This window comes from Geotrypetes seraphini, chromosome 6 (assembly GCF_902459505.1).
Source record: "Geotrypetes seraphini chromosome 6, aGeoSer1.1, whole genome shotgun sequence".
NCBI lineage: Eukaryota > Metazoa > Chordata > Amphibia > Gymnophiona > Dermophiidae > Geotrypetes > Geotrypetes seraphini.
Window position 1 is genome coordinate 52,461,094 of NC_047089.1, and position 24,642 is coordinate 52,485,735.

At 45.2% G+C, this 24,642-nt stretch overlaps 1 protein-coding gene across 2 annotated transcripts in view; it reads right to left on the minus strand.

Moving 5' to 3' along the window:
- STARD13 (StAR related lipid transfer domain containing 13) overlaps positions 1-24,642 on the minus strand; it is a 406,771-nt gene that overhangs the window by 285,680 nt on the left and 96,449 nt on the right. For both annotated transcript variants that reach the window (XM_033948072.1, XM_033948071.1), the window contains exon 3: positions 2,225-2,258. In XM_033948072.1, coding sequence (XP_033803963.1) covers positions 2,225-2,258 — 34 coding nt within the window. The remainder of the gene's footprint in view (positions 1-2,224; positions 2,259-24,642) is intronic.

Sequence of the window (24,642 nt, forward strand, 5' to 3'; positions counted from 1 at the left end):
CCTTCTGTTTATAATGGTCATATTTCTGGGAGCTCAGGCTACAGCTAAGCCATGTCTTTGGCTCAGCTGCAATTCTCCAGTCCTTAGCCTATGAAATTATGGGTTTGATTCATGAGAAACCCTTACTGAGGTAGGGCAGATGTGATCCATATTTGTTTCTGTCTCATTGGGTTCCAGACTCAAAATGGTGCTGGTTCATTCCAGTATCATTTTAAAGCTGGAGCCTGATATGGCAGGAGCAATTCTAAGTTATTCCTGACAAAGCCACTAGACACCAGAGAACCTCTGGGAAGGTCTTTAGAGGACAAGGGCTCAGAGTTGCCTTCAAGAAGTGGAAACTAGCTCTAGAAGGTAGTGATGTCTTCCATGAGGGGGGATGGGGGAAAGAGTCTATGAGTATGCACATTAGTTACATATGTATCACTAACTTTAAGCTGTCCCCAGAGGCAACAAGCCCTGTATTAGTGGCCCAATGCCAACTCAAAGCTAGCTTTATTTTTCCATGAATAATGCAACTTGTGAAGTTCAAACCAAATTGTGCTATTCAGATTGTACACTCAGGAGGATAATGCAAGTTATGGTAAACTAACGTGCTCAATCATTTCACAGAGGTACTTATCTTTGAATAATTTTGCCTTCTTCAACAAAATGCACCGACTCCTACAAATAAGATGTGGTTTATTGCTGGGTCACTGTTTACAGGACTTATGTCATTATATTGTTGGCAAGAATAATGTATTACTCTTAATTTTATTTTATTAATTGTATTTTATTATCCATTGGTTGTATTTCTGTACTGTATACTTTTAGGCCCTGATTCTATAAAGTCCACCTAAAGTTAGGCATCAATATCGGCGCTTACCTCCCCCCCCTTTACTAAGCTGTGGTTGAGGTTTCTACCGTGGCTCAAAGCATTAAATCAGGGGTAGGGAACTCCGGTCCTCGAGAGTCGGGTTTTCAGGATTTCCCCAATGAATATGCATGAGATCTATTTGCATGCACTGCTTTCAATGCATATTCATTGGGGAAATCCTGAAAACCCGACTGAAATATGGCTCTCGAGGACCAGAGTGCCCTACCCCTGCGTTAAATGCTCCAATGTTCAGAGAATTCCTATGAGCATTGGAGCATTTAGCACCCTCTACCTTGGCTTAGTAAAAGAGGACATTAATTACTCAATAGGCTTAATCAGTGCCAATATTGGCACTCAATACCTCACAATCGCCTTTAATTGAACTTAATTGAAAATGCCAATTAATACCAATTAAGTGCAATTATTGATTGTTGAGGACAATTAATTCATACTTCTAATTTAACTGCGTGCACATCATAGATCCATGCTGAAACCTTACCACTGATATTTTAGCACCATTTATGGAATCTGGAGGTACAGTAAATGATTAAATAAATGGATGAAATACAATCTGACACATCTATTCTTGTGGCTTCTAAAACGTTCATCAGAAAATTTATCAAGGTCTAAGTCTTTGGATCTAAAATTTGAATTTGTTTAACTTTAGTTAATGCTGATTCATTCAGAAACACCCTTCCTAGGTATAATCTCACGTAGAACAATTTTGATTTCCTTAGTTAAAGTAGTATGACAACATGAGTATGCTATATTCAGCTTTAAGTGTTCCACACAATTATATTTAATTCATTTTTATTGATTTTAACTATAATATACTTAAATTGCAACCACATCCAGCATAGTAATACAACATCTACCCACACCCTCCCCAACTCCATCCCTTCCATTCCTCCCTCATACCTATGTCCACCAGTTGGTTGAATCAACCACATTCCTCAGAGTCTACATCTTTAATTTAACAATCTACTCCAAGCAATTGGTGTTAATGTGTTCCAGAATGTCATCCAAATCTGGCAGAAATGTTTTCCATTCTTTGGGTTCAAGCTTATAATATTTTGGCGCTCAAATAATGTCATCTGTATCATCAGTACCAGCCAGTGAGCCAATGTGGGCGGGTCTGGTATAAGCCAGCATTGCAAGATACTCTTTCTCCCCATTAAGACAGCATGTTGCATGAATGCTGTACAGCCTCATTCCACACACTTATAACAGCAATGGTAACCTCTGGGACTAATTGACTATATGCAGATATAATACAATATATGCTAATATATAATTTTACTGTTTCACAAATAATGGTTGCTCATAACCAATAATTTATAGAGAGTAGATCAGCATCACCAATGCACTTACCCACATTTTTTCTACACAGCTTCTGAATTGATATCTAAAAGAGAAAACATCAGTGTTAAATAATGGAAATATTTTAGGTATTCTGAGATTACAGTAAAACAAGCAGCTACACCAATAGGTCCTATGAATTCCATCCAGTGTCATGTGGTATTTGAAACTTTCTAGAAAAGACTAGGCACACTTGATAGCTTTCCACATACCTCAGTAATGGGGGAGTCATGAGACCCTACCTCCTCCACATCATAGACACAAAAATCTTTCATAGTGGCATTGAAATACTGTGATTAAACTTGTCATAAAAAGTTGTGTTTTTTTAATCTTGTGGCGTTAAATCTCTCTAAACAAGATTTTGACAGTTGAAATTCAGGCAAATATGGTCAACGATTGTTTCGTGACAGTCACTACCTCAGGACCAATGAACCTAACACCAATGCCAACCTACAAGAAAATAAAACTCTCATGTAGGAAAACTGGAGCTATAAACTAGATTCAACGCATGACAAAATAAGGTACTCACGGTTCAGCAGTATACTCTCTGCTTTAAGGCAGTACCGTCATGGCATCTCAGTGTGATGAAATATCCCACAGAGACCAATTAGGGAAAACCTAAGCCTGATTGGCCCTTGGGATGCCAAACAACCAATAGCACCCGGCTATGCAAACTTCATTCATTAAACTGATGATGTAAAAAGTCCGCTGGCACATTATGATCAATCAAAAATAATATAGATCAGAGGTAGGGAACTCTGGTCCTCGAGAGCCGTATTCCAGTCAGGTTTTCAGAATTTCCCCAATGAATATGCATGAGATCAATTTGTATGCACTGCTTTCAATGCATATTCATTGGAGAAATCCTGAAAACCCGACTGGAATATGGCTCTCGAGGACCGGAGTTCCCTACCCCTGATATAGATCAAGGATGTAAAAAGACCCTTTCAATAGAAATAAAACCATCTATTGTAGCATTTAACCCATTCGGTTGTACCGTATTTAGAATAAAAAGCCATAGCCTTTTGTTGCGTTTGTAAATGGTACTTCATAGAAGTGTTGGAAAAATGGCCAATTATTTTTCCCTGATTCACATGCTTTGTACAGTGTAAACCAGGGGTGTCCAAAGTCCCTCCTTGAGGGCCGAATCCAGTCGGGTTTTCAGGATTTCCCCAATGAATATGCATGAGATCTAAGTGCATGCATTGGTTTCAATGCATATTCATTGGGGAAATCCTGAAAACCCGACTGGATTCGGCCCTCAAGGAGGGACTTTGGACACCCCTGGTGTAAACATTCTGTAAAGCATTGATTTTCCAAGACATGAAAGTGCCTCCATCCAAATATCAGATTTTTTTTTTTCTTGAACCTGTAATCCCTGTATACTGCGGCTGCTCCTATGAAATCCTTTGAAATCACTGGTTAACGTGTTAGAAAATACTGGTGTACCTGTAACATATGCCCCCCACATAGGCATGAGAATGCTGTTTGGTTGGGGGGGGGGGGTGTCTCTGGAGCTCAGCCCTAGCCCCAGCGGAATCTGTGACATGGCTCATCACCAGCTCCCAACTCTACCTCCTATCTCCTCCTGGTGTTGTACATTAAATCTTCGGGGCAGCTGCCGTGCAGCATCAACAAACAGGCCTGCCCCCCAGAAGTAGAATGAAGGGTTCTGGGGCAGACCTGCTCGTTGATGCTGCCACAAAGATATAAAGTACATCAATGGGAAATGGGTGGGAGGACGAGCACTAATCACTGACCGCCAATTTTTGGGGAGGCCTTGGTCCCTGTGGCCTCCCCCTTTCTGATGCCTATGTCCCCTCCCTCCCTTTTACAAAGCCACGTTAGGCTTTTTTATCGCTGGCCAAAATGGTATTAGCTCTGACAATCATAGAAATACTATGAGCGTCGGAGGGAATACCACGGTGGCTGGCGATAAAAAAAATGCCTAACGTGGCTTCGTAAAAGGGGGGAGATAGTAACATAGCAGCAGATAAAGACCTGAACAGCAGATAAAGACATGAACTGTCCATCCAGTCTGCCCAATAGTCACACTCATTATATTCTTTAATATTTCTGGGCAATAGACTATAGAAGTCTACCCGGTACTGTCTTTAGGTTCCCACTGCTGGAGTTGCCATTGAAGCCTACTCCAGCCTATCCTAACCATCCTGTCACTAGAGCTTCTATCAAAGCCCTCCCCAACTCATCCTAAACCACAGACCGTGCAGGATTAACCAGTATAGGTCTTAGTTTGTTTTATACCTTTCATTTTCCAATTAGAGATATAGTAGCATAAACAGTATTATCCCAGGACAAGCAGGCATGATATTCTCACACATGGGTGACGTCATCTATGGAGCCCCAGCGCGGACAGCTTTTTAAGCAAACTTGCTAGAAGTTTCAAGTTTGCACACTGCACCACGCATGTGCTAGCCTTCTCGCCACTAGAGGGCGCATCCCCACCTCGTGGTCCTCAGTTCGTTTTCATCCGCGGAGCCAGAAGCCCTGTGGATTATCTGTGCTAAGATTGCCTTCTGTCGCCGCGGCTGTGTTGCATTTTTGACGCGGTCGCTGCGTTTTTGGTTTATTTCTTTCTTTCTTTCTTTCTTTACAAAAAAAAAAAAAAAAATTTTTTCGTTTCCGCGCTCCGGGGGCTCCCGGTAGCCGTGGCCGAGGAACCTCGCTTGTTCCCGGCCTTGTTTTGGGCCCATGTCCCGGCCCGTAACGGGATTTAAGAAGTGTGGTAGGTGTGATCGACTTTTGTCCATCACTGATCCTCACAGGTGCTGCCTGAGGTGTTTGGGGCCCCATCACCCGACAGCGTCGTGCCCTAAGTGTGCCACCTTCCAGAAACGGGCTCTTAACCGTCGAAAGGCCCGGATGGCTGATCTCTTCGCCGTTGATACCCCGGCGGGGAAGGCCTCGAGCTCGGCCTCGGCTTCGGCCCCGGCCTCGACCTCGGCCTCGACCTCGGACCCCTCGGTTCCCTCGAAGCTGGTCGCTTCGCAGAAGCAAGCCTCGGGTAAGTCTCCACTTCCTTCCTCAGCTCCATCTGTCAGGAAGCCATCCTCGGGCTCTTCGTCGGCGGGACCGCCGGCCTCGACCCAGACCAAGGGATCGAAGGGGGGCGCCCCGAGGGAATACTCGAGACCGAGGTCGCCCTCTGCGGAGCGCCCCCAGGTATTGCCCCAGGGTCTTACTATCCCGGTATTCCAGGAGTTGCTTCGCGCTTTAATCTCCTCGGAACTCTCCGGGGCCATTGAGACTTTGCAGCAGGCTTCGGCCTCGACTTCGGTCTCGGTGGCCCCGCAGTTGGCGACCTCGGCCTCGGGCACCGGCCTTTCAGCGGCCGAAGCTCCCTCGGCCTCGACCACGTTGCTTCCCTCGGCTCCGACCTCGATGACACAGCCTGAGGTCAGTGTGCGACCCCGAGACAAGCAGCGTCGGGTACGCCGGATTTCCTCATCCTCCTCCCCGAGGTCTTCGCGGGGTTCTTCACCCTCGAGCAAGCCCCGGCCGAAGCATCGCCTCAAAAAAGCAAAGCGGGCTCGAGCCTCGCCCCGAAGGAGTCGTCGCTCGACCCCGCCCGAGACCGAGGCACTGTGTGTCGAGGATCTTCGCCTCGACAACCCCAATCTGGTACTAACACTGGAGGGTTCCCGTGCCTCCTCACCGAGGCGGAAGGGACGGACCTCCAGGCCCCGTACCCCGGGGGGTTCCCCGAGGGGGTCTCTTCGGCGGGCTGTCTCCCCGACCCCTTCGAGGTCGCGGGATCGTGCTTCTTGGGGTTCGGGGTCTGGAGGGCAGTTTGGCTATTCTCGCCAGGCATCTCCCTTTGACTCCGCTGAGAAGTCTCGGTCGCCCTCCCCACCTGCACGGACTACTTCTTTTTCGAAATTCGTCCATGATATGGCGAAGGCGTTGGGGGTGGACCTGGCGGCGGGGTCCATCTATACTAAGGAGTTTTTGGAAGAGCAGGATTCCCCGGCCCCTCAACGGGAATCCCCCCGCCTCCCGCTTAACAAGGTCCTCCTTCAAACCTTGCTGCGGAACCTTGAGGCCCCTCTTACAGTGGCGGTAGTGCCCACCAAGATGGAATCAAAATACCGGACTCTTCCCCCTAAGGGGTTTGAAAAGGGACAACTTTCCCATCAGTCACTCTTGGTTGAGTCGGCTCTTAAGCGCTCGCAGCCCTCGAGAGTCTCGGCTGCTGTCCCCCCGGGGAGAGAGGGACGGACCCTAGATAAATTTGGCCGTCGCCTGTACGTGAATTCCCAGATGGCCACGAGGGTCCTCAACTATGCTTTTGCCTACTCTTCCTATCTCAGGTCCATGGTCAAGGATCTGCCGGAATTTCAGGGGCTGATCCCGGAGTCACATAGGGAGAAATTTGCCTCATTTGCGTCCAACCTATCCCAGCTCAGATTTTATCTGTTCCATGCGGTGTATGACGCCTTTGAGCTCGCCTCGAGGGTCTCGGCTTGTGCGGTTGCCATGCGCCGGCTGGCCTGGCTGCGGACCCTCGAGATGGACCCCAACCTACAGGAGCGCTTAGCCAATCTACCCTGTGTCGGGTCGGAATTGTTCGACGACTCCCTGGATGCGGCTACCAAGAAGCTGTCTGAACAGGAGCGCTCTTTGGCGGCTCTCGTTCGCCCGAAGCCTAAGCCGTTGCCTCAGAGGCCATTCAAGCAACCACCTAGGCGGTATCCTCAAAAAACGACGCCGGCCTTTTCGAGACCTCCGCCTCGACGTCCACCCCAGGGGAGAGGGGGGCCTCCCAAGCCCGCTGCGCAGGGGACATCTAAGCCGGCACCGTCCTTTTGACGGGATGAGCGGCAGGGGGCTGGCCCCCGCCGCGTCGGCATCCAACCCCCTCCCCATCGGGGGTCGGCTCTCGGCTTTTGCCAGGGTCTGGTCAGGGATAACGTCGGACGCATGGGTGCTCCGGACCATCTCAGAGGGCTATTCATTAAACTTCTCAAGACAGCCTACCGACATGCCCCCCGGGGCGTGCCCGCCCAATCGGAGCCAGTTGGCCCTTCTCCGAGAGGAAGCCAGGGCCCTGTTGAGCCTCCGGGCGGTCGAAGTGGTGCCTCTCGACCAGCAGGGCCAGGGATTTTATTCCCGTTACTTTTTGGTCCCAAAGAAGACCGGGGACTTGCGCCCCATTTTGGACCTCCGGAAGCTCAACAAGTTCCTGGTTCCGTATGTTATCGCTTCCGATTCTATATCCTCTGTTGGACGAGGGGGACTGGATGTGCTCCCTCGATTTGAAGGAAGCGTACACCCATGTTCCGGTGCATCCCGACTTTCGGAAGTTTTTAAGATTTCAGGTCGGGGACTTGCACCTACAATACCGTGTACTACCCTTCGGTCTGGCTTCGTCCCCTCGGGTATTCACGAAATGCATGGTGGTGGTCGCGGCTGCTCTGCGTTCCCGGGGGTTGCAGGTCTTTCCCTATCTGGACGATTGGCTGATCAAGGCCCCGACAAGGGAAGGAGTTATTTCAGCGACCCAACAGACTATCACGCTTCTTCAGGGTCTCGGGTTCGAGGTGAACTTTCCCAAGTCTCACTTGCAGCCGACTCAATCCCTCCAGTTTATAGGGGCCGTGCTGGACACGGTTCTCCTCCGTGCCTTCCTTCCTTCTCCGCGACTGGAGGCCCTGCTTCGCCTGGGCCGGCAGGTTGCGCAACTGCAGGTAGTGTCAGCTCAACGCATGATGGTGCTTTTGGGGCACATGGCATCGACGGTCCAAGTAACCCCATTTGCCCGGTTGCACCTGAGGATCCCTCAGTGGACCTTGGCCTCGCAATGGCGTCAGGACCGCGACCCGCTATCTCGACCTTTGACTGTGACTCCGTCCTTCAGACGCTCGCTCCGTTGGTGGACCAACTCTACAAATCTGTCCGGAGGTTTGCTCTTTCGAGTTCCCCCGCATTGCAAGGTCCTGACCACGGACTCGTCGGAGTATGCGTGGGGAGCGCATCTGGACGGTTTGCGAACGCAAGGCCTATGGTCGGCCGCGGACCGTCGGTGTCACATCAATGTGTTGGAGCTTCGGGCCATTTATCTGGCCGCTCGTGCCTTCTGTCACCTTCTGCACGATCAAGTGGTTCTCGTTCGGACAGACAACCAGGTGGCAATGTATTACGTCAACAAGCAAGGAGGGACGGGCTCTTGGCCTCTGTGCCAGGAAGCCCTGCGGCTTTGGACATGGGCCGTCTCTCAGAACGTTTTCTTGCGGGCGGTTTACATTCAGGGGGAGCTGAATTGTCTAGCAGACAAACTCAGTCGTCTCCTCCAGCCACACGAGTGGTCGCTGAACTCCCGAGTCCTACGCGAAGTCTTCGACCGCTGGGGGACTCCTCAGGTGGATCTGTTTGCTTCGCCCGAGACTTGCAAACTACCCCTCTACTGTTCTCGGATGTACTCACGGGACCGTCTCGAGGCCGATGCTTTTCTTCTCGACTGGGAGGGGAGGTTCCTTTATGCGTTCCCTCCTTTCCCTCTGATTTTGAGAACGTTGGTTCATCTGAAATCGACCAAGGCCACTATGATTCTCATTGCGCCTCGCTGGCCAAGACAACACTGGTTCTCCCTGCTTCTTCAACTCAGTGTCAGGGAGCCTCTGCTTCTGCCTGTCTTTCCCTCTCTGCTGTCTCAGAGTCGGGGTTCGCTGTTACATCCCAATCTTCAGTCGTTGCATCTGACCGCTTGGTTCCTTTCCCCTTGACTTCCATTCCAGTTTCTCACTCAGTGCGGGAAATCTTAGAGGCCTCTCGCAAGGTCTCGACTAGGCTTTGCTATTCCCAGAAGTGGACCAGATTTTCTTCCTGGTGCTCCACCAACCACCTTGAACCGGGTTCTGTTCCAGTGTCTTCGGTGCTGGAATATTTGTTACATCTCTCGAATTCTGGTCTGAAGACGACTTCCATTCGAGTGCATCTTAGTGCCATTGCTGCATTCCATCAACATCTCGAGGGTCGTTCCCTCTCTCTGCATCCTCTGGTTTCTCGTTTCATGAGGGGTCTTGTGAATGTTCATCCTCCTCTCAAGCCTCCTCCTGTCGTATGGGATCTTAATGTGGTCTTGGCTCAACTGATGAAACCGCCTTTTGAGCCGATCGATAAAGCTCTCCTTAAGTTTCTTACTTGGAAAGTAGTCTTTTTGATTGCGCTCACGTCAGCTCGTCGGATTAGCGAGCTACAGGCTTTGGTTGCGGACCCTCCTTTTACTGTATTTCATCATGACAAGGTGGTTCTTCGCACCCATCCCAAATTTTTGCCTAAGGTTGTGTCTGATTTCCACCTCAATCAGTCCATTGTTCTTCCGGTATTTTTTCCGAAGCCCCATTCTCATCCTGGTGAAACGGCGCTTCACACGCTTGACTGTAAGAGGGCGTTGGCTTTTTATCTCCAACGTACTAAGTCTCATCGGAAGGTTCCTCAATTGTTTTTGTCCTTTGATCCTAATCGGGTAGGACATCCGGTTTCCAAGCGTACCTTATCCAACTGGTTAGCTGCTTGTATCTCTTTTTGCTACGCTCAGGCTGGTCTCCCGCTCTCGGGTCGAGTTACGGGGCACAAGGTCAGGGCGATGGCAGCTTCGGTTGCTTTCCTCCGTTCTACTCCTATGGAGGACATATGTAAAGCTGCCACCTGGTCTTCGGTTCATACGTTCACCTCCCATTACTGTCTGGACTCCTTGTCCAGGAGTGACGGCCGGTTTGGCCAGTCGGTGTTACGTAACCTGTTTTCCTAAATTGCCATCCTCCCACCTACCCTCTTTCTGGTTGGCTTGGAGGTCACCCATGTGTGAGAATATCATGCCTGCTTGTCCTGGGATAAAGCACAGTTACTTACCGTAACAGGTGTTATCCAGGGACAGCAGGCATATATTCTCACAACCCGCCCACCTCCCCGGGGATGGCTTCTTTGCTGGATATGGAACTGAGGACCACGAGGTGGGGATGCGCCCTCTAGTGGCGAGAAGGCTAGCACATGCGTGGTGCAGTGTGCAAACTTGAAACTTCTAGCAAGTTTGCTTAAAAAGCTGTCCGCGCTGGGGCTCCGTAGATGACGTCACCCATGTGTGAGAATATATGCCTGCTGTCCCTGGATAACACCTGTTACGGTAAGTAACTGTGCTATATGGCTAGTATTTGCATCTGCATTAGTCTCTTCTCTCGTCAGATACCAGGCTGCTAATCTCCTCAGCTTCCACAGATGAGATATCACCAGAATTTCCCATGTCTAATTCCTTCATATCAGCAACGTCATCTGGTTCAAAGTTTTTCTCCAGCACAGACTGGGTATCTTAAAAAAAAAAAAAGAGCGTGTCACACTGGCTATGTCTGCTGCTGTTCTTCTGTTCCTTCACTGCTGACTGGTTGAACCTCCAACTAGAGAATGACATAGGGACAAATTTGTCCCCATCTCAGCAGGAACTCAATTTCCCTGACCTGTCCCTGTTCCATTCCTGTAAGCTCTGTGGTGGAAAATTCTTATACAGAAGAGCACTTGTTAACTAAAAATCCTGCACAAGACCAATGATGAACACTTCACCCCAGTAACGACAGGAAAAACAACAGAAGTAGTGTCTTGGGTGTTTGAGGTCTTGAGTGTAATATAAGAACATAAGCAGTGCCTCTGCTGGGTCAGACCAGAGGTCCATCATGCCCAGCAGTCCACTCACGCAGCGGCCCATCAGGTCCAGGACCTGTATAGTAATCCTCTGTCCATACCCTTCTATCCCCTTTCCTTCAGGAAATTGTCTAATCCCTTCTTGAACCCCTAATACCGTACTCTGTCTTATCACGCCCTTTGGTTAGCGCATCCCTTTGGGTGAAGAAGAACTTCCTAGCATTGGTTCTGAATCCATCCCCTCTTAATTTTTCCGAATGCCCTCTCGTTCTTGTAGTTTTTGAAAGTTTGAAGAATCTGCCCTCTCCACTTTCTCTATGCCCTTCATGATCTTGTAAGTTTCTATCATGTCCTCTCTAAGTCTCCGCTTCTCCAGGGAAAAGAGCCCCAGTATCTCCAATCTTTCAGCGTATGACAGGTTTTCCATACCTTTTATCAAACGTGTCGCTCTCTTCTGAACCCTCTTGAGTATCGCCATATCCTTCTTAAGGTACGGCAACCAATGTTGGACGCAGTATTCCAGGTGCGGGCGCACCATCGCCCGATACGACATCAGGATAACTTCTTTCATTCTGGTTGTAATACTTTTCTTGATAATACCTAGCATTCTATTCACCTTCTTAGCGGCCGCTGCGCACTGTTTAGTTTGTTCATAGTCAGTTGGTGATTAATTAATTGAGCAAACGATTTTTCCATAGCCAATGTGGATTCTCTACCTCCAACCATCTTCCAAATGATACATAAGTTACTTCTGGATGGGGAACTAATACAAGTGATCCTACCAGTGCCACCTAGTGCAGCCATAGTTTTCCTTCCCTTCTCTCACCCTCTCTCATCTTCACAATTCCTCCTCTCTCTTCAAGGACGCATTTGAAACATAAAAGACGCAAGATATATCTGTTAATCACTTATATGTTTTCCTTTTCTTTATTTATTGTAGTTCTCCCCACCTCTCTTATGTTTCTGAAATTGTCTATTTGTCCATGTCTAAATTTTTTTTTCTCTTCCCTTATTCACTCTGTCTGTCATTCCCTTTTTTAATTTGTACATAGCATTGAATATGTGATAATGCGATATCGTCAAAAGATTTATTAAACTTAAAACAAGGGATGGTGATATATTTATGGTCAAGATAAGGGTAAGAACAAGGATACTACGTGTCTCTATCCCTTCACAATGCCCCATTTGAGAGTATTAGTGCTGTGCCTTCTATATGTGGCTCTTAGTGAGTAGCACTGTGCTAAGAAACACACACACACACCACAATGTTGTACTACTCTGCCTGCCTCTTCTATTGTATTGTAACAGAAATATTTCTTTTTGTCTCCAGTCTCCTCTCCTATGCTCTTCCTTTCCACAGAAGCAAACAAAAAGAACTGGCTCTTAAATAGTGTTGCATGTCGATTTATAAAAAAACCCCAACAACAACAAACAAACCACAAACACACAAAAAAAACCCCAATCCAAATAACAAAAAACCCCCAACAAAACCCCCAATATACTGATTGGCAGATTCACTTTGCAAGAATGTGCGTGCAATGTCAAACCCTTCTCTTGCAAACAGTTCAGAAAGCAGAATTTCCAGCATCGGCATGCTTCTGCCAAACTCCTGCATTTAAAAAAGAAACAAAAAACAAAATCCAAACCCCTCACATAGCACAGGATTGCTAATATTCTCTCCCCTCACCTTATAACCTTTTCATACAAAGTAACAGAAAAAGATCTATACTGTATTTAGTTTGAACAAACACACATAAAGCAACCAATCAGCATGCAGAGCAAGCAAGCGAGCGAGCGAGGGAGAGCAAAGTACACAAAGAATGACCTGACAGGTGTTGAAATTAAATTCAGTTTAGCCCACTGCTACATGCTAGAAAAACTGTTTTTCAGTACCATTAAGGGCTCTTTCTAGTCTTCTATGAAGTGGTTACATTTTAAAGGATGAATATATACTGTTTTCCCCCCAAAATAAGATTGGGTCTTATATTAATTTTTGCTCGAAAAGACGCATTAGGGCTTATTTTCAGGGGATGTCTTGTTGTTGGTTTTTTTTTTCTGGAGGTCAAAATACTGGTATTATTCCCTAGCTAGACCACAGTTGTGGAATGCATTGTCAGGAACGTTACGTTTGTGTAGAAATCTCGTGCAATTCATGAAGTTGCTTAAAACTTACTTATTTGTTCAAGCTCTTTAAGTGATACATAACAGTGGTTTGAATTAGGTTTGAACAAGTAAATGATTTATTAAAGTGAAGAACGATGGTACTCAAGAACAATTTGAATGCATTCATATTGTGACACTGTATTTTCCTCTATGAGAGGGGCCTTAGGCCCCTCCCTGGTGCATCCCAGAATGCACCGGGAAGAGGAAGCCTCGCCATTTTGCACTGGCGGGCCTGCCGGCAGGAGGAAATAGGCATCTTTCTTGCCAGCCATCAGATAAAGGTATGGGGGGCATTCAGGGTGGAGTCTGGGGGATGATGGGGCCAGAAGCAGGAGGGAATGGACATCCACTGTGCCAGAGAGAGCAGGGCAGCCAGTAGTAAATTGGGAGGCAGAGAAATCAGGGAGGGAGAGAAATCAGCTGAGAAGGAGCGGAGGAAGAAGGGAAAGGGCAGGCAAGAATGAGGGGCAGCAGCTAGAGCGCCCACCCCTCCGACATCAGCCAAGTAGCACCAATCCGGAGCTCCCCCCTTAAAAAGGGGAGGGGCCAATGGCAAATAGTACACCACTGTGCCAGAGAGAGCAGGGCAGCCAGTAGTAAGTCGGGAGGCAGGTAAAGGAGAGAAACAGCTGAGAAGGAGCAGAGGCAGAAGGGAGAAATCAGCTGAGAAGGAGCGGAGGAAGAAGGGAAAGGGCAGTCAAGAGTGAAGGGCAGCGGTGAGAGGTAGCTCCGCCCATCCCTCCAATGTCAGCCAAGCAGCACTGATCCGGAGTTCCCCCCTTAAAAAGGGGAGGGGCCAACAGCGAATAGTACACCACTGTGTCAGAAAGAGTAGGACCAACTGTGCCAGAGGGGAGGGGCCAACGGCACTCAGCCGTTTGGCGCACGAAGGTGAGCGTTAAAGGCGCTCACCTTAGCGAGAGCTCCTTTGCAAAGGGCCTTAAGGAGGGACAAGTCACTGCAAAGAAGAGCATAGGGCAACCACAGCAGACACAGAGGACACACAAGCAACAGGCAAGCAAGAAGAGCAGGCTTAAAATCAGGCGAGGGACCTCACAGTAACACCAAGGATGCTACATAAGGAACCAGGGAGAAGACACTTCAGACAGCAGACCAGCAAGCAGATGGCGATGGAAGCAGCAGACAGAAGCAGGATGATGAGCTACCCAGTTTTCTGCACCGTTTGCCATATGTATGACTACCTCCCCTACAGGAGAGAACATGCTGGAAATGAAAAATAAGTTAGAATCTCTATGGGTCAAAATTCCGTGAACAAATGGAACGGAAACGAAGATCGGCATTTATTACCGACCCCCAGGGCAGTCAGAAGAAATTGATGGAGAAATGACAGAAGAGATTAAATGCAACTACAAGGGAGGCAATGCAGTTATCGTGGGTGACTTAATTATCCGGGGATAGACTGGAACCTAGGCACCTCCGGCTGTGGTAGAGAGACCAAGTTCCTGGATGCTGTAGACGATTGATTCCTGGAACAACTTGTCAAGGAGAATACGAGAGGAAATGTGATTCTGGACTTAATTCTAAATGGACTACGAGGACCGGCACAAGGTGTATAAGTAGAAGGGATGCTGGGAAGCAGTGATCATAATATGATCCGCTTCAACCTGGACACGGGGACAAAACATCGATCCAGAACGACGGCCACGGCACTGAACTTCCGAAAAGGGAATTACGAAGGGATGAGAATCATGGTGGGGAAGAAGATTAAGAAGAGAATAAACACTGTAAAAACGCTAGAGCACGGTCACCGAGGTGCAAAATCTATATATACCACATATCGATAAGGGATCCAAGAGGAAAAAGAACAAGGAACCGGCGTGGCTCACTTTAGCTGTGAAGGAAGCGATCAGAGACAAGAAGACTTCATTTAAGGAATGGAAAAGGTCAAAAACGGACGAAAACTGGAAAAAGCACAAACATCAAAGCAGGTGCCATAAGGCGGTAAGAGGGACCAAAAGAGACTACGAGGAAAAAATAGCCAAGGAGGCGAAAAACTTCAAGCCGTTCTTTCGATATATTAAGGGGAAACGACCCACGAAGGAAGCGGTGGGGATGTTGGATGACCATGGGATAAAGGGAGTGCTAAAGGAGGACAAGCCATTGCCAACAAACTGAACACATTTTTTGCGACTATATTTACAGAAGAGGATATACAGAACATACTGGAAGCCGACTGGCTATATGCAGGAAACGAAGACGGGAAACTGACAGGATTGACGGTCAGTCTAGAAGAGGTATGCAGGCAGATTGATAGGCTTAAAAATTATAAATCCCCGAGACCAGATGGCATTCATCCTAGGGTAATCAAGGAACTGAAAGGGGCTGTAGCTTAACTGCTTCAACTAATAGCCAATCTGTCAATCAAATTGGGAAGGACATATGTGACATATGCCCCAAATGCAGGAGATGTGATGTCAAAACATGTTGGACCGTTCTAATAACTGTTGTTGAAATCTGGATGAATACACCTGAAACCACTTTTTATCTTGAAAGATTTTCAATAAAATTTCATTTGAGCCTTTTTGAGCCCCCCTTCTGCTACTTTTGTTCTCTTTTTCTTAACCCAGAATTCTTCAAAGTCAATATTACATGTATTACTAGACTTGGGGAAAATGTTTTGTATATAATTTTATCTAATATTTAAAAAATATTTTTTAAACTTTTTTCTTATTACAGAGTCGGGTGTAATATTTTTCAGAGTAACCTTGATTGGGTGCATAAGGAGAGGAATGGCCAGTAGGAAAAAGGAAGTGATAATGCTGTTGTATAAGTCTCTGGCGAGGCCCCATTTGGAATATTATGTGCAAACCTGGAGACTTCACCTTCAAAAATATATAAATAGGTTGGAGTTGGTCCAGAGGTTAGTGGTCTTTGTCATAAGCAAAAGAGAATATGAAGAAAGACTGGCAGGGGAAGCAACAAACTTCAAATCATTCTTCAGGTATGTCAAGGGGAAGCAACCAGCTAGGGAGGAAGTAGGACCCTTGGATGATGGAGACAGAAAGGGAGTGGTAAAAGAGGAAAAGGAGATAGCGGACAGGTTAAATGAGTTCTTAACATCAGTTTTCACAATGGAGGACACAACCAACATTCCGGAACCCGAGGAGATCGGAAAAGGAGATCAGGATGAAAATCTGGTCCAACTAGAGGTGAGCAAGACGGATGTCCTCAGGCAGATAGACAGGCTAAAGTGCGACAAATCGCCAGGTCCGGACGGCATTCACCCAAGGGTACTCAAGGAACTAAGGAACGAAATAGCTGAGCCACTTCGACAAATATGCAACCTATCCCTAAAAACTGGAGAGATCCCAGAGGACTGGAAAATAGCAAATGTCACGCCCATCTTCAAGAAAGGCTCAAGGGGAGACCCAGGAAACTACAGGCCGGTGAGCTTGACCTCGGTCCCTGGAAAGATGATGGAAGCGCTGATTAAAGACAGCATTTGGGAACACATCGAAAAAAATGGGCAGCTAAAGTCGAGCCAACATGGCTTCTGCAAGGGCAGGTCATGCCTCACGAATTTATTATACTTCTTTGAGGGGGTAAACAGCCAGGTGGATAGAGGGGAATCCATAGACATCATTTACCTTGACTTCCAAAAAGCCTTCGACAAGGTACCACACGAAAAACTGCTAAGGAAGCTATGGAACCATGGGGTGCAAGGGGAGGTCCACCGATGGATCAAAAACTGGCTGGCGGACAGGAAACAGAGGGTTGGAGTAAAGGGCCATTACTCAGATTGGCAAAGGGTCACGAGCGGAGTTCCACAGGGGTCGGTGCTGGGACCGCTCCTGTTCAATATACTTATTAACGACCTGGAGGCAGGAACAAAATGTGAGGTTATTAAATTTGCGGATGACACTAAATTATACAGCAGGGTCATAACCATGGAGGACTGCGAAGACCTCCAAAAAGACCTGACAACGCTGGAAGAGTGGGCCAAAAAGTGGCAAATGAGCTTCAACACAGGGAAATGCAAGGTCATGCATATTGGGAAAAAGAACCCAATGTTCACTTACAAGATGGGGGGGATCACCGCTAGGGGTGAGCAACCTTGAAAGAGACCTGGGAGTGATGGTGGACACAACATTGAAGGCGTCGGCGCAGTGCGCCACAGCCTCAAGGAAAGCGAACAAAATGTTGGGTATCATTAAGAAAGGTATCACAACCAGGACGAAGGAAGTCATCCTGCCACTGTATCGTGCAATGGTGCGCCCGCACCTGGAATACTGTGTCCAGTACTGGTCGCCGTACCTCAAGAAAGACATGGCGGTACTTGAGAGAGTTCAGAGAAGAGCAATTAAGCTAATAAAAGGTATGGGGGATCTCTCATATACTGACAGACTGAAAAAGCTGGGGCTTTTCTCCCTGGAAAAGCGACGACTCAGGGGAGACATGATAGAAACCTTCAAGATCATGAAGGGCATAGAAAAAGTGGATAGGGACAGATTTTTCAAACTAAGGGGAACCACAGGTACAAGGGGGCACTCGGAGAAATTGAAAGGGGAAAGGTTTACAACAAACGCCAGGAAGTTCTTTTTCACCCAGAGGGTGGTGGATACATGGAACGCGCTGCCGGAGGATGTGATAGGCAGAAGAACGCTACAGGGCTTCAAAGAAGGTCTTGGCAGGTACCTGGAGGACAAAGGGATTGAGGGGTACAGATAGGAGTAGAGGTAAGGTTATAGGGATAGGATTAGAGGTAAATTACAAAATTAGTCAGAGACCACTGTTCAGGCAGTGGGCCTGATGGGCCGCCGCGGGAGCGGTCCGCTGGGCAGGATGGACCTCTGGTCTGCCCCAGTGGAGGCAACTTCTTATGTTCTTATAAATCGTATGGGGACAGACTTAGAGACCTTAATATATATACAGTACTCTGGAGGAAAGAGGGAACATAAGAACATAAGAAGTTGCCTCCGCTGAGGCAGACCAGAGGTCCATCTCACCCAGCGGTCCGCTCCCGCGGCGGCCCATCAGGCCCATTTCCTGTGCAATGGTCCCAGACTATCCCTATGACCTACCTCTACTCCTATCTGTACCCCTCAATTCCTTTATCCTCTAGGAATCTAACCAAACCTTCTTTGAAGCCTTGTAACGAATATGATAGAATCTTTTAAATATCTCTGTGGCATTAATGTACAAGAGGTGAGTAATGTAAGAAAATGTATCTGATTCAAAATAGCATGGGACAGGCATGTGGGATCTCTTAGGAAGAAGAGAAGATAGTGGATGTTGTGGATGGGCAGACTGGACGGGCCATTCGATCTTTACCTGCCGTCATGTTTCTAACCTGCCGACATGTTTCTAACCTTTAAATGTGCCTGCTTAGCCTTCAAGATCCTAGACGGCATCCTTCCTCCTGTTATTCCACTCTTTTGGAATTCCTCAAACCCTAATTCCACCAGATCCTCCCAAAAATTAAAACTATCATTCCCTTCTACAAAAGGTATATCCCGTGCAGGAAAACTAGGAACATCCCTCCACTTTAGAACCACAGAACTCTGGAACAATCTTACATCCCCGCTCAGAAATTCAAGCTCCTTCCAACTTTTCTGCAAACACCTGAAAACTTGGCTCTTTTCAAAGATGTAACACCTCCCCCTCTCTGGTACCCTGACCCCTCTATACCCTCTTAGTTCCTATCCTATAACCCTTCATTGGAGTTCCTTTCTATCCTAACTGTATACCGTGCCGAGCTCTACGCTTGCGGAGATGGCGTGGTATACAAACCTAAAGTTTAGTTTAGTTAGTTTAGTTTACTAGGAAATGGAAAAAATTCCTGTTTCCTACGGGTGCCTTAGTATTTAGCACAAGCTAAATCGGTTAGTACGCCTTAATTAAAGGACCCCATAGAGATCTTTATCCCTGTATGCTTTATGATGAAGGTCATTAACCATTTTAATGCCAATAGGGTGACATCCTTTGGAGACTGCAGTTTCCAGAATTGCATATAGTAGTTCTTTTTTCCTGCTGTTCAGTTGCATAGGTGAACAGCTACCACAGCTAAATATTTTGTAAATACATACGGAACAGATGCCACATAGGTAAACAGCAGAATGAGTTATTGGAATATATTATGCTTTTCCAATTTAAAAAATATAATCTCTTTTCTTTTTTTCCTTTGTTCTTGTTGTTTTATCAGCTCGGTTAGAATCATGTTGGGATCAATGGGGAGGGGAGAAGGGGCTGAGAACACAGTTGATATCTGCAGAGATACTCTAATTGCGCTGGCCTAGTTCTTTATTATTTACTGCTATTATTACCGTTAGGATGATGAAGCGAAAAGGCAAAGCTCTCATTTACCCAACAGAATTGCTAACTCTGACATATGCTGAGGTACTGGATGCTTCAAAACTGAAACTACAACTCAGCTTGGTGGTTTGAAAATGCAATAGAGAAAGATGTGCCTTTTTTCCTCCCTGCGATGGAAATTTTACATCTCCAAGAATGGGAGTTTGTCCGATGTGCCCGACAAGAGAATACACTTCAGAAATGGCTATTGAGGCAAACTATTGTCAGAGAATTTATGAGATAGCTGCTGCATCCTCAAACCTTATGATGATTGCTAGAGGAGATCAAGTGGGGATGCTAAGTACAAAACAATCAGTGTGGATAATTTATTGAATTCAATTGCTGGTTTGGAGAGAGATTTAGTGGTTAAAATGTATAATGTATCAATGGGGCTAATACCCAAGGTAGCACTTAAGCCAAGATTTTCCGCCTCCAATAATCCAGCATCCCCTCTTCCTTTGCCCACCCCTTCCATGTCCACCTTCTCCCTTACCCCTAGTGTTCAGTATCTCTCCTTCTCTTATTTATGGCTTCCCCATGTCCAGCATTTCCCCTTCCCATCTCTTCCTTTCCTCCTCTCCCTAGTCCAACACCTCTCCTTTTTTCCCCTCCCCAGGTGTCCAGCATTTCCCCTTCTCTTCCCTTCTTCCTCTCCCTAGTCCAACATCTCCCCTTCCCTTCTCCTTTTCCTTCTTCTTATCCAACATTTTTCCTTTCCTAGTTACTAGATACCTGGAGCCCTAACAGCTTCTACGCAGTCGGCAGTATCGAACTGAAATGCTTCTTTTGAAGCGACCCCTATCCTAGTGTGCAAAAGCCCCTCCTTTTCTTCCCTTCCTTTTAAGATTTTATTTTTTCATTGTATTTAAGCTCTTACCTTTTCCCATTTTTCCTTTTTGTTGCAGTAAGTCTGTTTGCTCTGTTGTCCCCTCCACTTTTTACTTTATGTTTTATCTTAACAATATTCTGATAACTGTAAACCGTTTAGGTATGTTTTTGATAAACGGTATATCAAAGATTAAATAAACTTGGAGTATTCAGTTTAAAGTACTGTTATTAATTTATAAAGCACTTCATAATTAAGCATCTTTGACTATAGCCTCAACACTTAAAAAGTATCAACTTGCAAGGGCATTAGAAAAATCTACTTGAGATGCCATCCTTTCATATGAGCTTGTATCAGTTGAGGTTTAGCAGCTTTCAGGTGGCAGGCCCAAGGCTATGGAATCTGTTGCTTGCTGAACTGTCTAATTTGGAATTAACTTTTCAGACACACCTATAAACATCAAAAATTGTAAATTGAAGGTTTTGAGTGACGATTACACCAACTGGAAGAAAGCGAGGCGAGGCTCCAGTAATTTATGTTGTTATCGTAGCAGCCCTTTTACTAAAGGTTTGCATGAACTAACAGAATTAGCACACGATAAATGCTAAGAAGCCCATTTTATACTGATGGGCTGCTTAGTATTTAGTGCACACTAATTCTGTTAGTGCACTCTAGGTTTTATTATTATTATTTCTTGATTTGATATACCGTCTTTACCAATTAAGGACCTAAAAACACACATGCAATCATTCACACTGACTTTTACAAAGCTGTGGTAGAGGTTTCTACCACAGACCGGCATGATTACGACAGGAACTCGCAGCAGCCATTTTGAGCAGCGAGTCTGCATGGGGCAGGAATGTAGGAGTATCTCTTCTGCTCTGGGTCACCTCTGGACCACTAGGGCGCAAAAGGTAGGGTATAGATAGGTCCGGGGTAGGCGGGAGGTGGGTTGGAGCAGAGCTGGCTGGAACAGGATGTAAGAAGGACCACTCCTATCCTGGCTCACCGTTAGACCACCAGGCCTTAAGGCAGGCCCTCAGGAGGCATGAAATAGCTGTGGTTTGTGCTATGGCTGCTAGATTGGTGTTGGGGCTGCCAGGCTGAGATGGGCTAGGACAAGACACTTCAGGGAAGGTAAGATTATTTGGGGAGGGAGAGAGAAAAGAAAAAGAGCATTACCAAACTTGGATATAAACCCTTGGCTTATATTCGAGTCAACCTTTTTTCTTCTTTTTATAGGGGACAAAAAGGTTACCTCAGTTTATATTTCAATCGGTTTATATTTGAGCATATACTTAAATATCTCAATCTGTCTCTCCAGGAGACTCGTCCCTGCCCTTAACCAGGTTTATTCAGTTGGGAAAAAAAGTTTTTTTTTTAATAGAATCTTGAAATGGGGAAAAGATTATCCAGCTTTAGTAAAAGGGTCCTTTAGTTTGAAGCCAGGGACCATATTTAGCTTGTTTTATGTGTCCCCTATGCATTTTTGTTTTTAATTATTTATTATTTTAATGATTATATATACATATTTTATGATCCACAAAGAATTTTAGATTTTTTATATGAAAAATTATATTCCACTCAAAGACAAAAGAAGTAGAAAGTGAAAGTTATAATTGTAGGATTTCATATAAGATTGCATTCATTTTCTTGAGGGTATAATTGATGATGATGCAAATCAAAAAATGTTACATCCAAAATATAGAGCCAAGGAAGTTGAAAAGTTTAGCCAACAGATTTTCCTGTGGAGACTGGATATTAATTACAATCTACAAGCCTGGGTTAACATAACGAAGCATGAAAGAAAAATCTATACAATAAACATGAACAACTAAACTGCAATTGAGCATTGGTATAAATAATTTTGAATTTGTTTTTCATGGATCGGTGAGATGCTGTCCTTCTGTATTCAATTTGTCCGGCATGTGTAAAGCATTACATTGATTTGTAAGTTTAATCTTCTTATAATAAAAATAAAAGTTACAAAAAAAGGGAATCAAAGTAGGCATGCCTAGATAGTGCTTGTGAATTTAAAAGGCTGATATTTGAAGAGGGCGAGAGGGTCGTGGAATGAGGCAATTCGGAGAAGATTCTTTTCAGCGAGGTATTCCAATATGTCCCTTAAAAGGTTTTGAAACTGAAGGCCACTGGTGTTGAGATTCACAGAAGTGGCAGTGATTTATGAATAGACTCATAGCGAAACACTTACTGGACAATTTAGAATATATATTTGACATGTGAAAAGCCAGAGGTACCCCAAAATGGAATTGTAGCTGAACCTGATCTGCCTGCATGTGTAGCTACAGAGGAAATGGGTATTTTCATGAAGCGTGATGGCAGCTCGGAAAGAGAAGCTGTGTAGGCTGATGAAATAAAATAGCATGGCAGAATAATCCTGGGGAATTACAGCGAGGTAAGGAAGAATATTTGTACAGAGGAAGTAACCAAGGTCCTCAAGATTCAGAACATTATCTTAACTGAAGACATCATGACAATTTGCATCTGGTCAGAATTCCTACAACGATGTGCAGATGACCCCTTTTAAATTCCCCACTATTGGGACATTTTGGTCTTAAGCAGTCAATATCTGATAATAAAGCAAAATTACTAAGAATTTTGATCAATTTGGCCATTAAAATCAAACTGCAACACTGAAAGGATGCTTCTAGGGTGGAATACATAACTTGGTGGAACACAGTTTGTATAACTGCCAAGCATGAGTGTGTTGCTGCAGAGAGATTTATCCCCTCTTCTACGAAAATGCGCTAGCGGGTTTTAGCACAGAGAGCCACGCTGAATGGCCCGCGCTGCTCCTGACACTCATAGAAACTCAATGAGCGTCTGGAGCAGCGCGGGCCATTCAGCGCAGCTCTCTGCGCTAAAAAATGCTAGAGCAGTTTTGTAAACGAGGGGGCTAACGCTTTAAAAATTTTTACAAAACTTTGAGAGCCGTTGGAGTCTTATAGCCTTGCGCCTATTAAACCATAACGATTTATTTGATTAAGGTGTACATTTATGAAAGTATATTTATGAAAGTATTAATGATCATTAGTAATTTTAAATGTTAAGCTACTGTTTATTTTATTGTGTTTGTTTGTTTTTATCTTTTTTCATACATATGATCTATACTATATTGTATTCTATTTACATATGCATGATTTCTTCTTTAAATACTAATACAAATTATTGAAATATAAGATTAAATCAGTACAAGACTTGCATGCTTTAATGTCACGGACATCACAAATTCGGTCCACAACATTTGTATAAAGCACAGATTTAAACATAAGCTATGAAAAGCTTTGAAAATATTTATTTTATTTATACAAGATTTTACATACCGCAGAATAATACATATTCATAAACCATTAGTTTTGCTTTGAGTATGCACCGCAGTACGTTCAGTGGTGCATTTCCTGAGTGCCTAACGATGATAGATCACGTGTTTAAGCAAGAACTGTAAATGAAACAAAGCTCGGTTCTTTTACATTACATTTTAACTTATGGATTGCATCCAAAACCCAAGGAAGAAAGTCAGAGAGATTCCCTTACGATGTTCTTTTTCATTTTATTGGAACACTAGTGCATAACAGATGCAGGCAGTGCTCAAACTACATATATTTCTCATGCAATCACATCGTCACAGTAGGGGCTTGTTTGTTTTTCCTCCATAGGGAAGGAACCATGTGACCGTCTGATGTGCTGCTCACATCTGCAATGCGGGCAAAGCTAAGCAAAATGACCTTCCAAAGAAGCATTCAAGGGCGCTTCAGTATTATGCACTTCAAACCTTCTGCATTGTTACTAATAACTGCAGGAGAGATTAGGAATCATTGGAGGGCAGTAGGACATTGAAAGAAAAACAAATTTAGAAAAATACCCCCAAAACCCAAGTATACTAGTTTCCAGGGCTTAATGTTATTATTTTTAAATAAACAACAACAAAGATACAAACCAGAGATTTTTTTTTAAAAAAAATTATGTTATTTAACTTGCTTCACCCTAATCTCTCTTATTTCTAGCTCATTCCTGAGGCATCAAATTCCCTTGATCTTTATTAGCTCTATTCTGATCCTCAGTGCCCCCCCAAAAAAAATATTTTTGCTCAGGAACATACTGGCTAAAGCTTTGGCTCCTTGTGTGAAAAGTGATTAACTGTAATGCCAATGATGATCAAATATTAGCTTTGTGATTATGAATTCCTTGCAGATAAATATACAAACAGCTATCATTTTTTTTTAAATTTCAAAGCCGACCATAACATTTAAAATACCGAACAATTCATGACACTAAAGGAAATTCCTTGAGTAGAATTACAATGAAACACTCATTTGCTTTGTGATTGATTTATTCAAAGTTTAAAAATGATATAATACGCATTGTAATGGAAATTCAAACGTTCATTGTAAATTACATTTTATTTTAATGGGTATGCTACACAAGGTCTCCGCAGTGCCCTTCCTCCTTCCCCCCC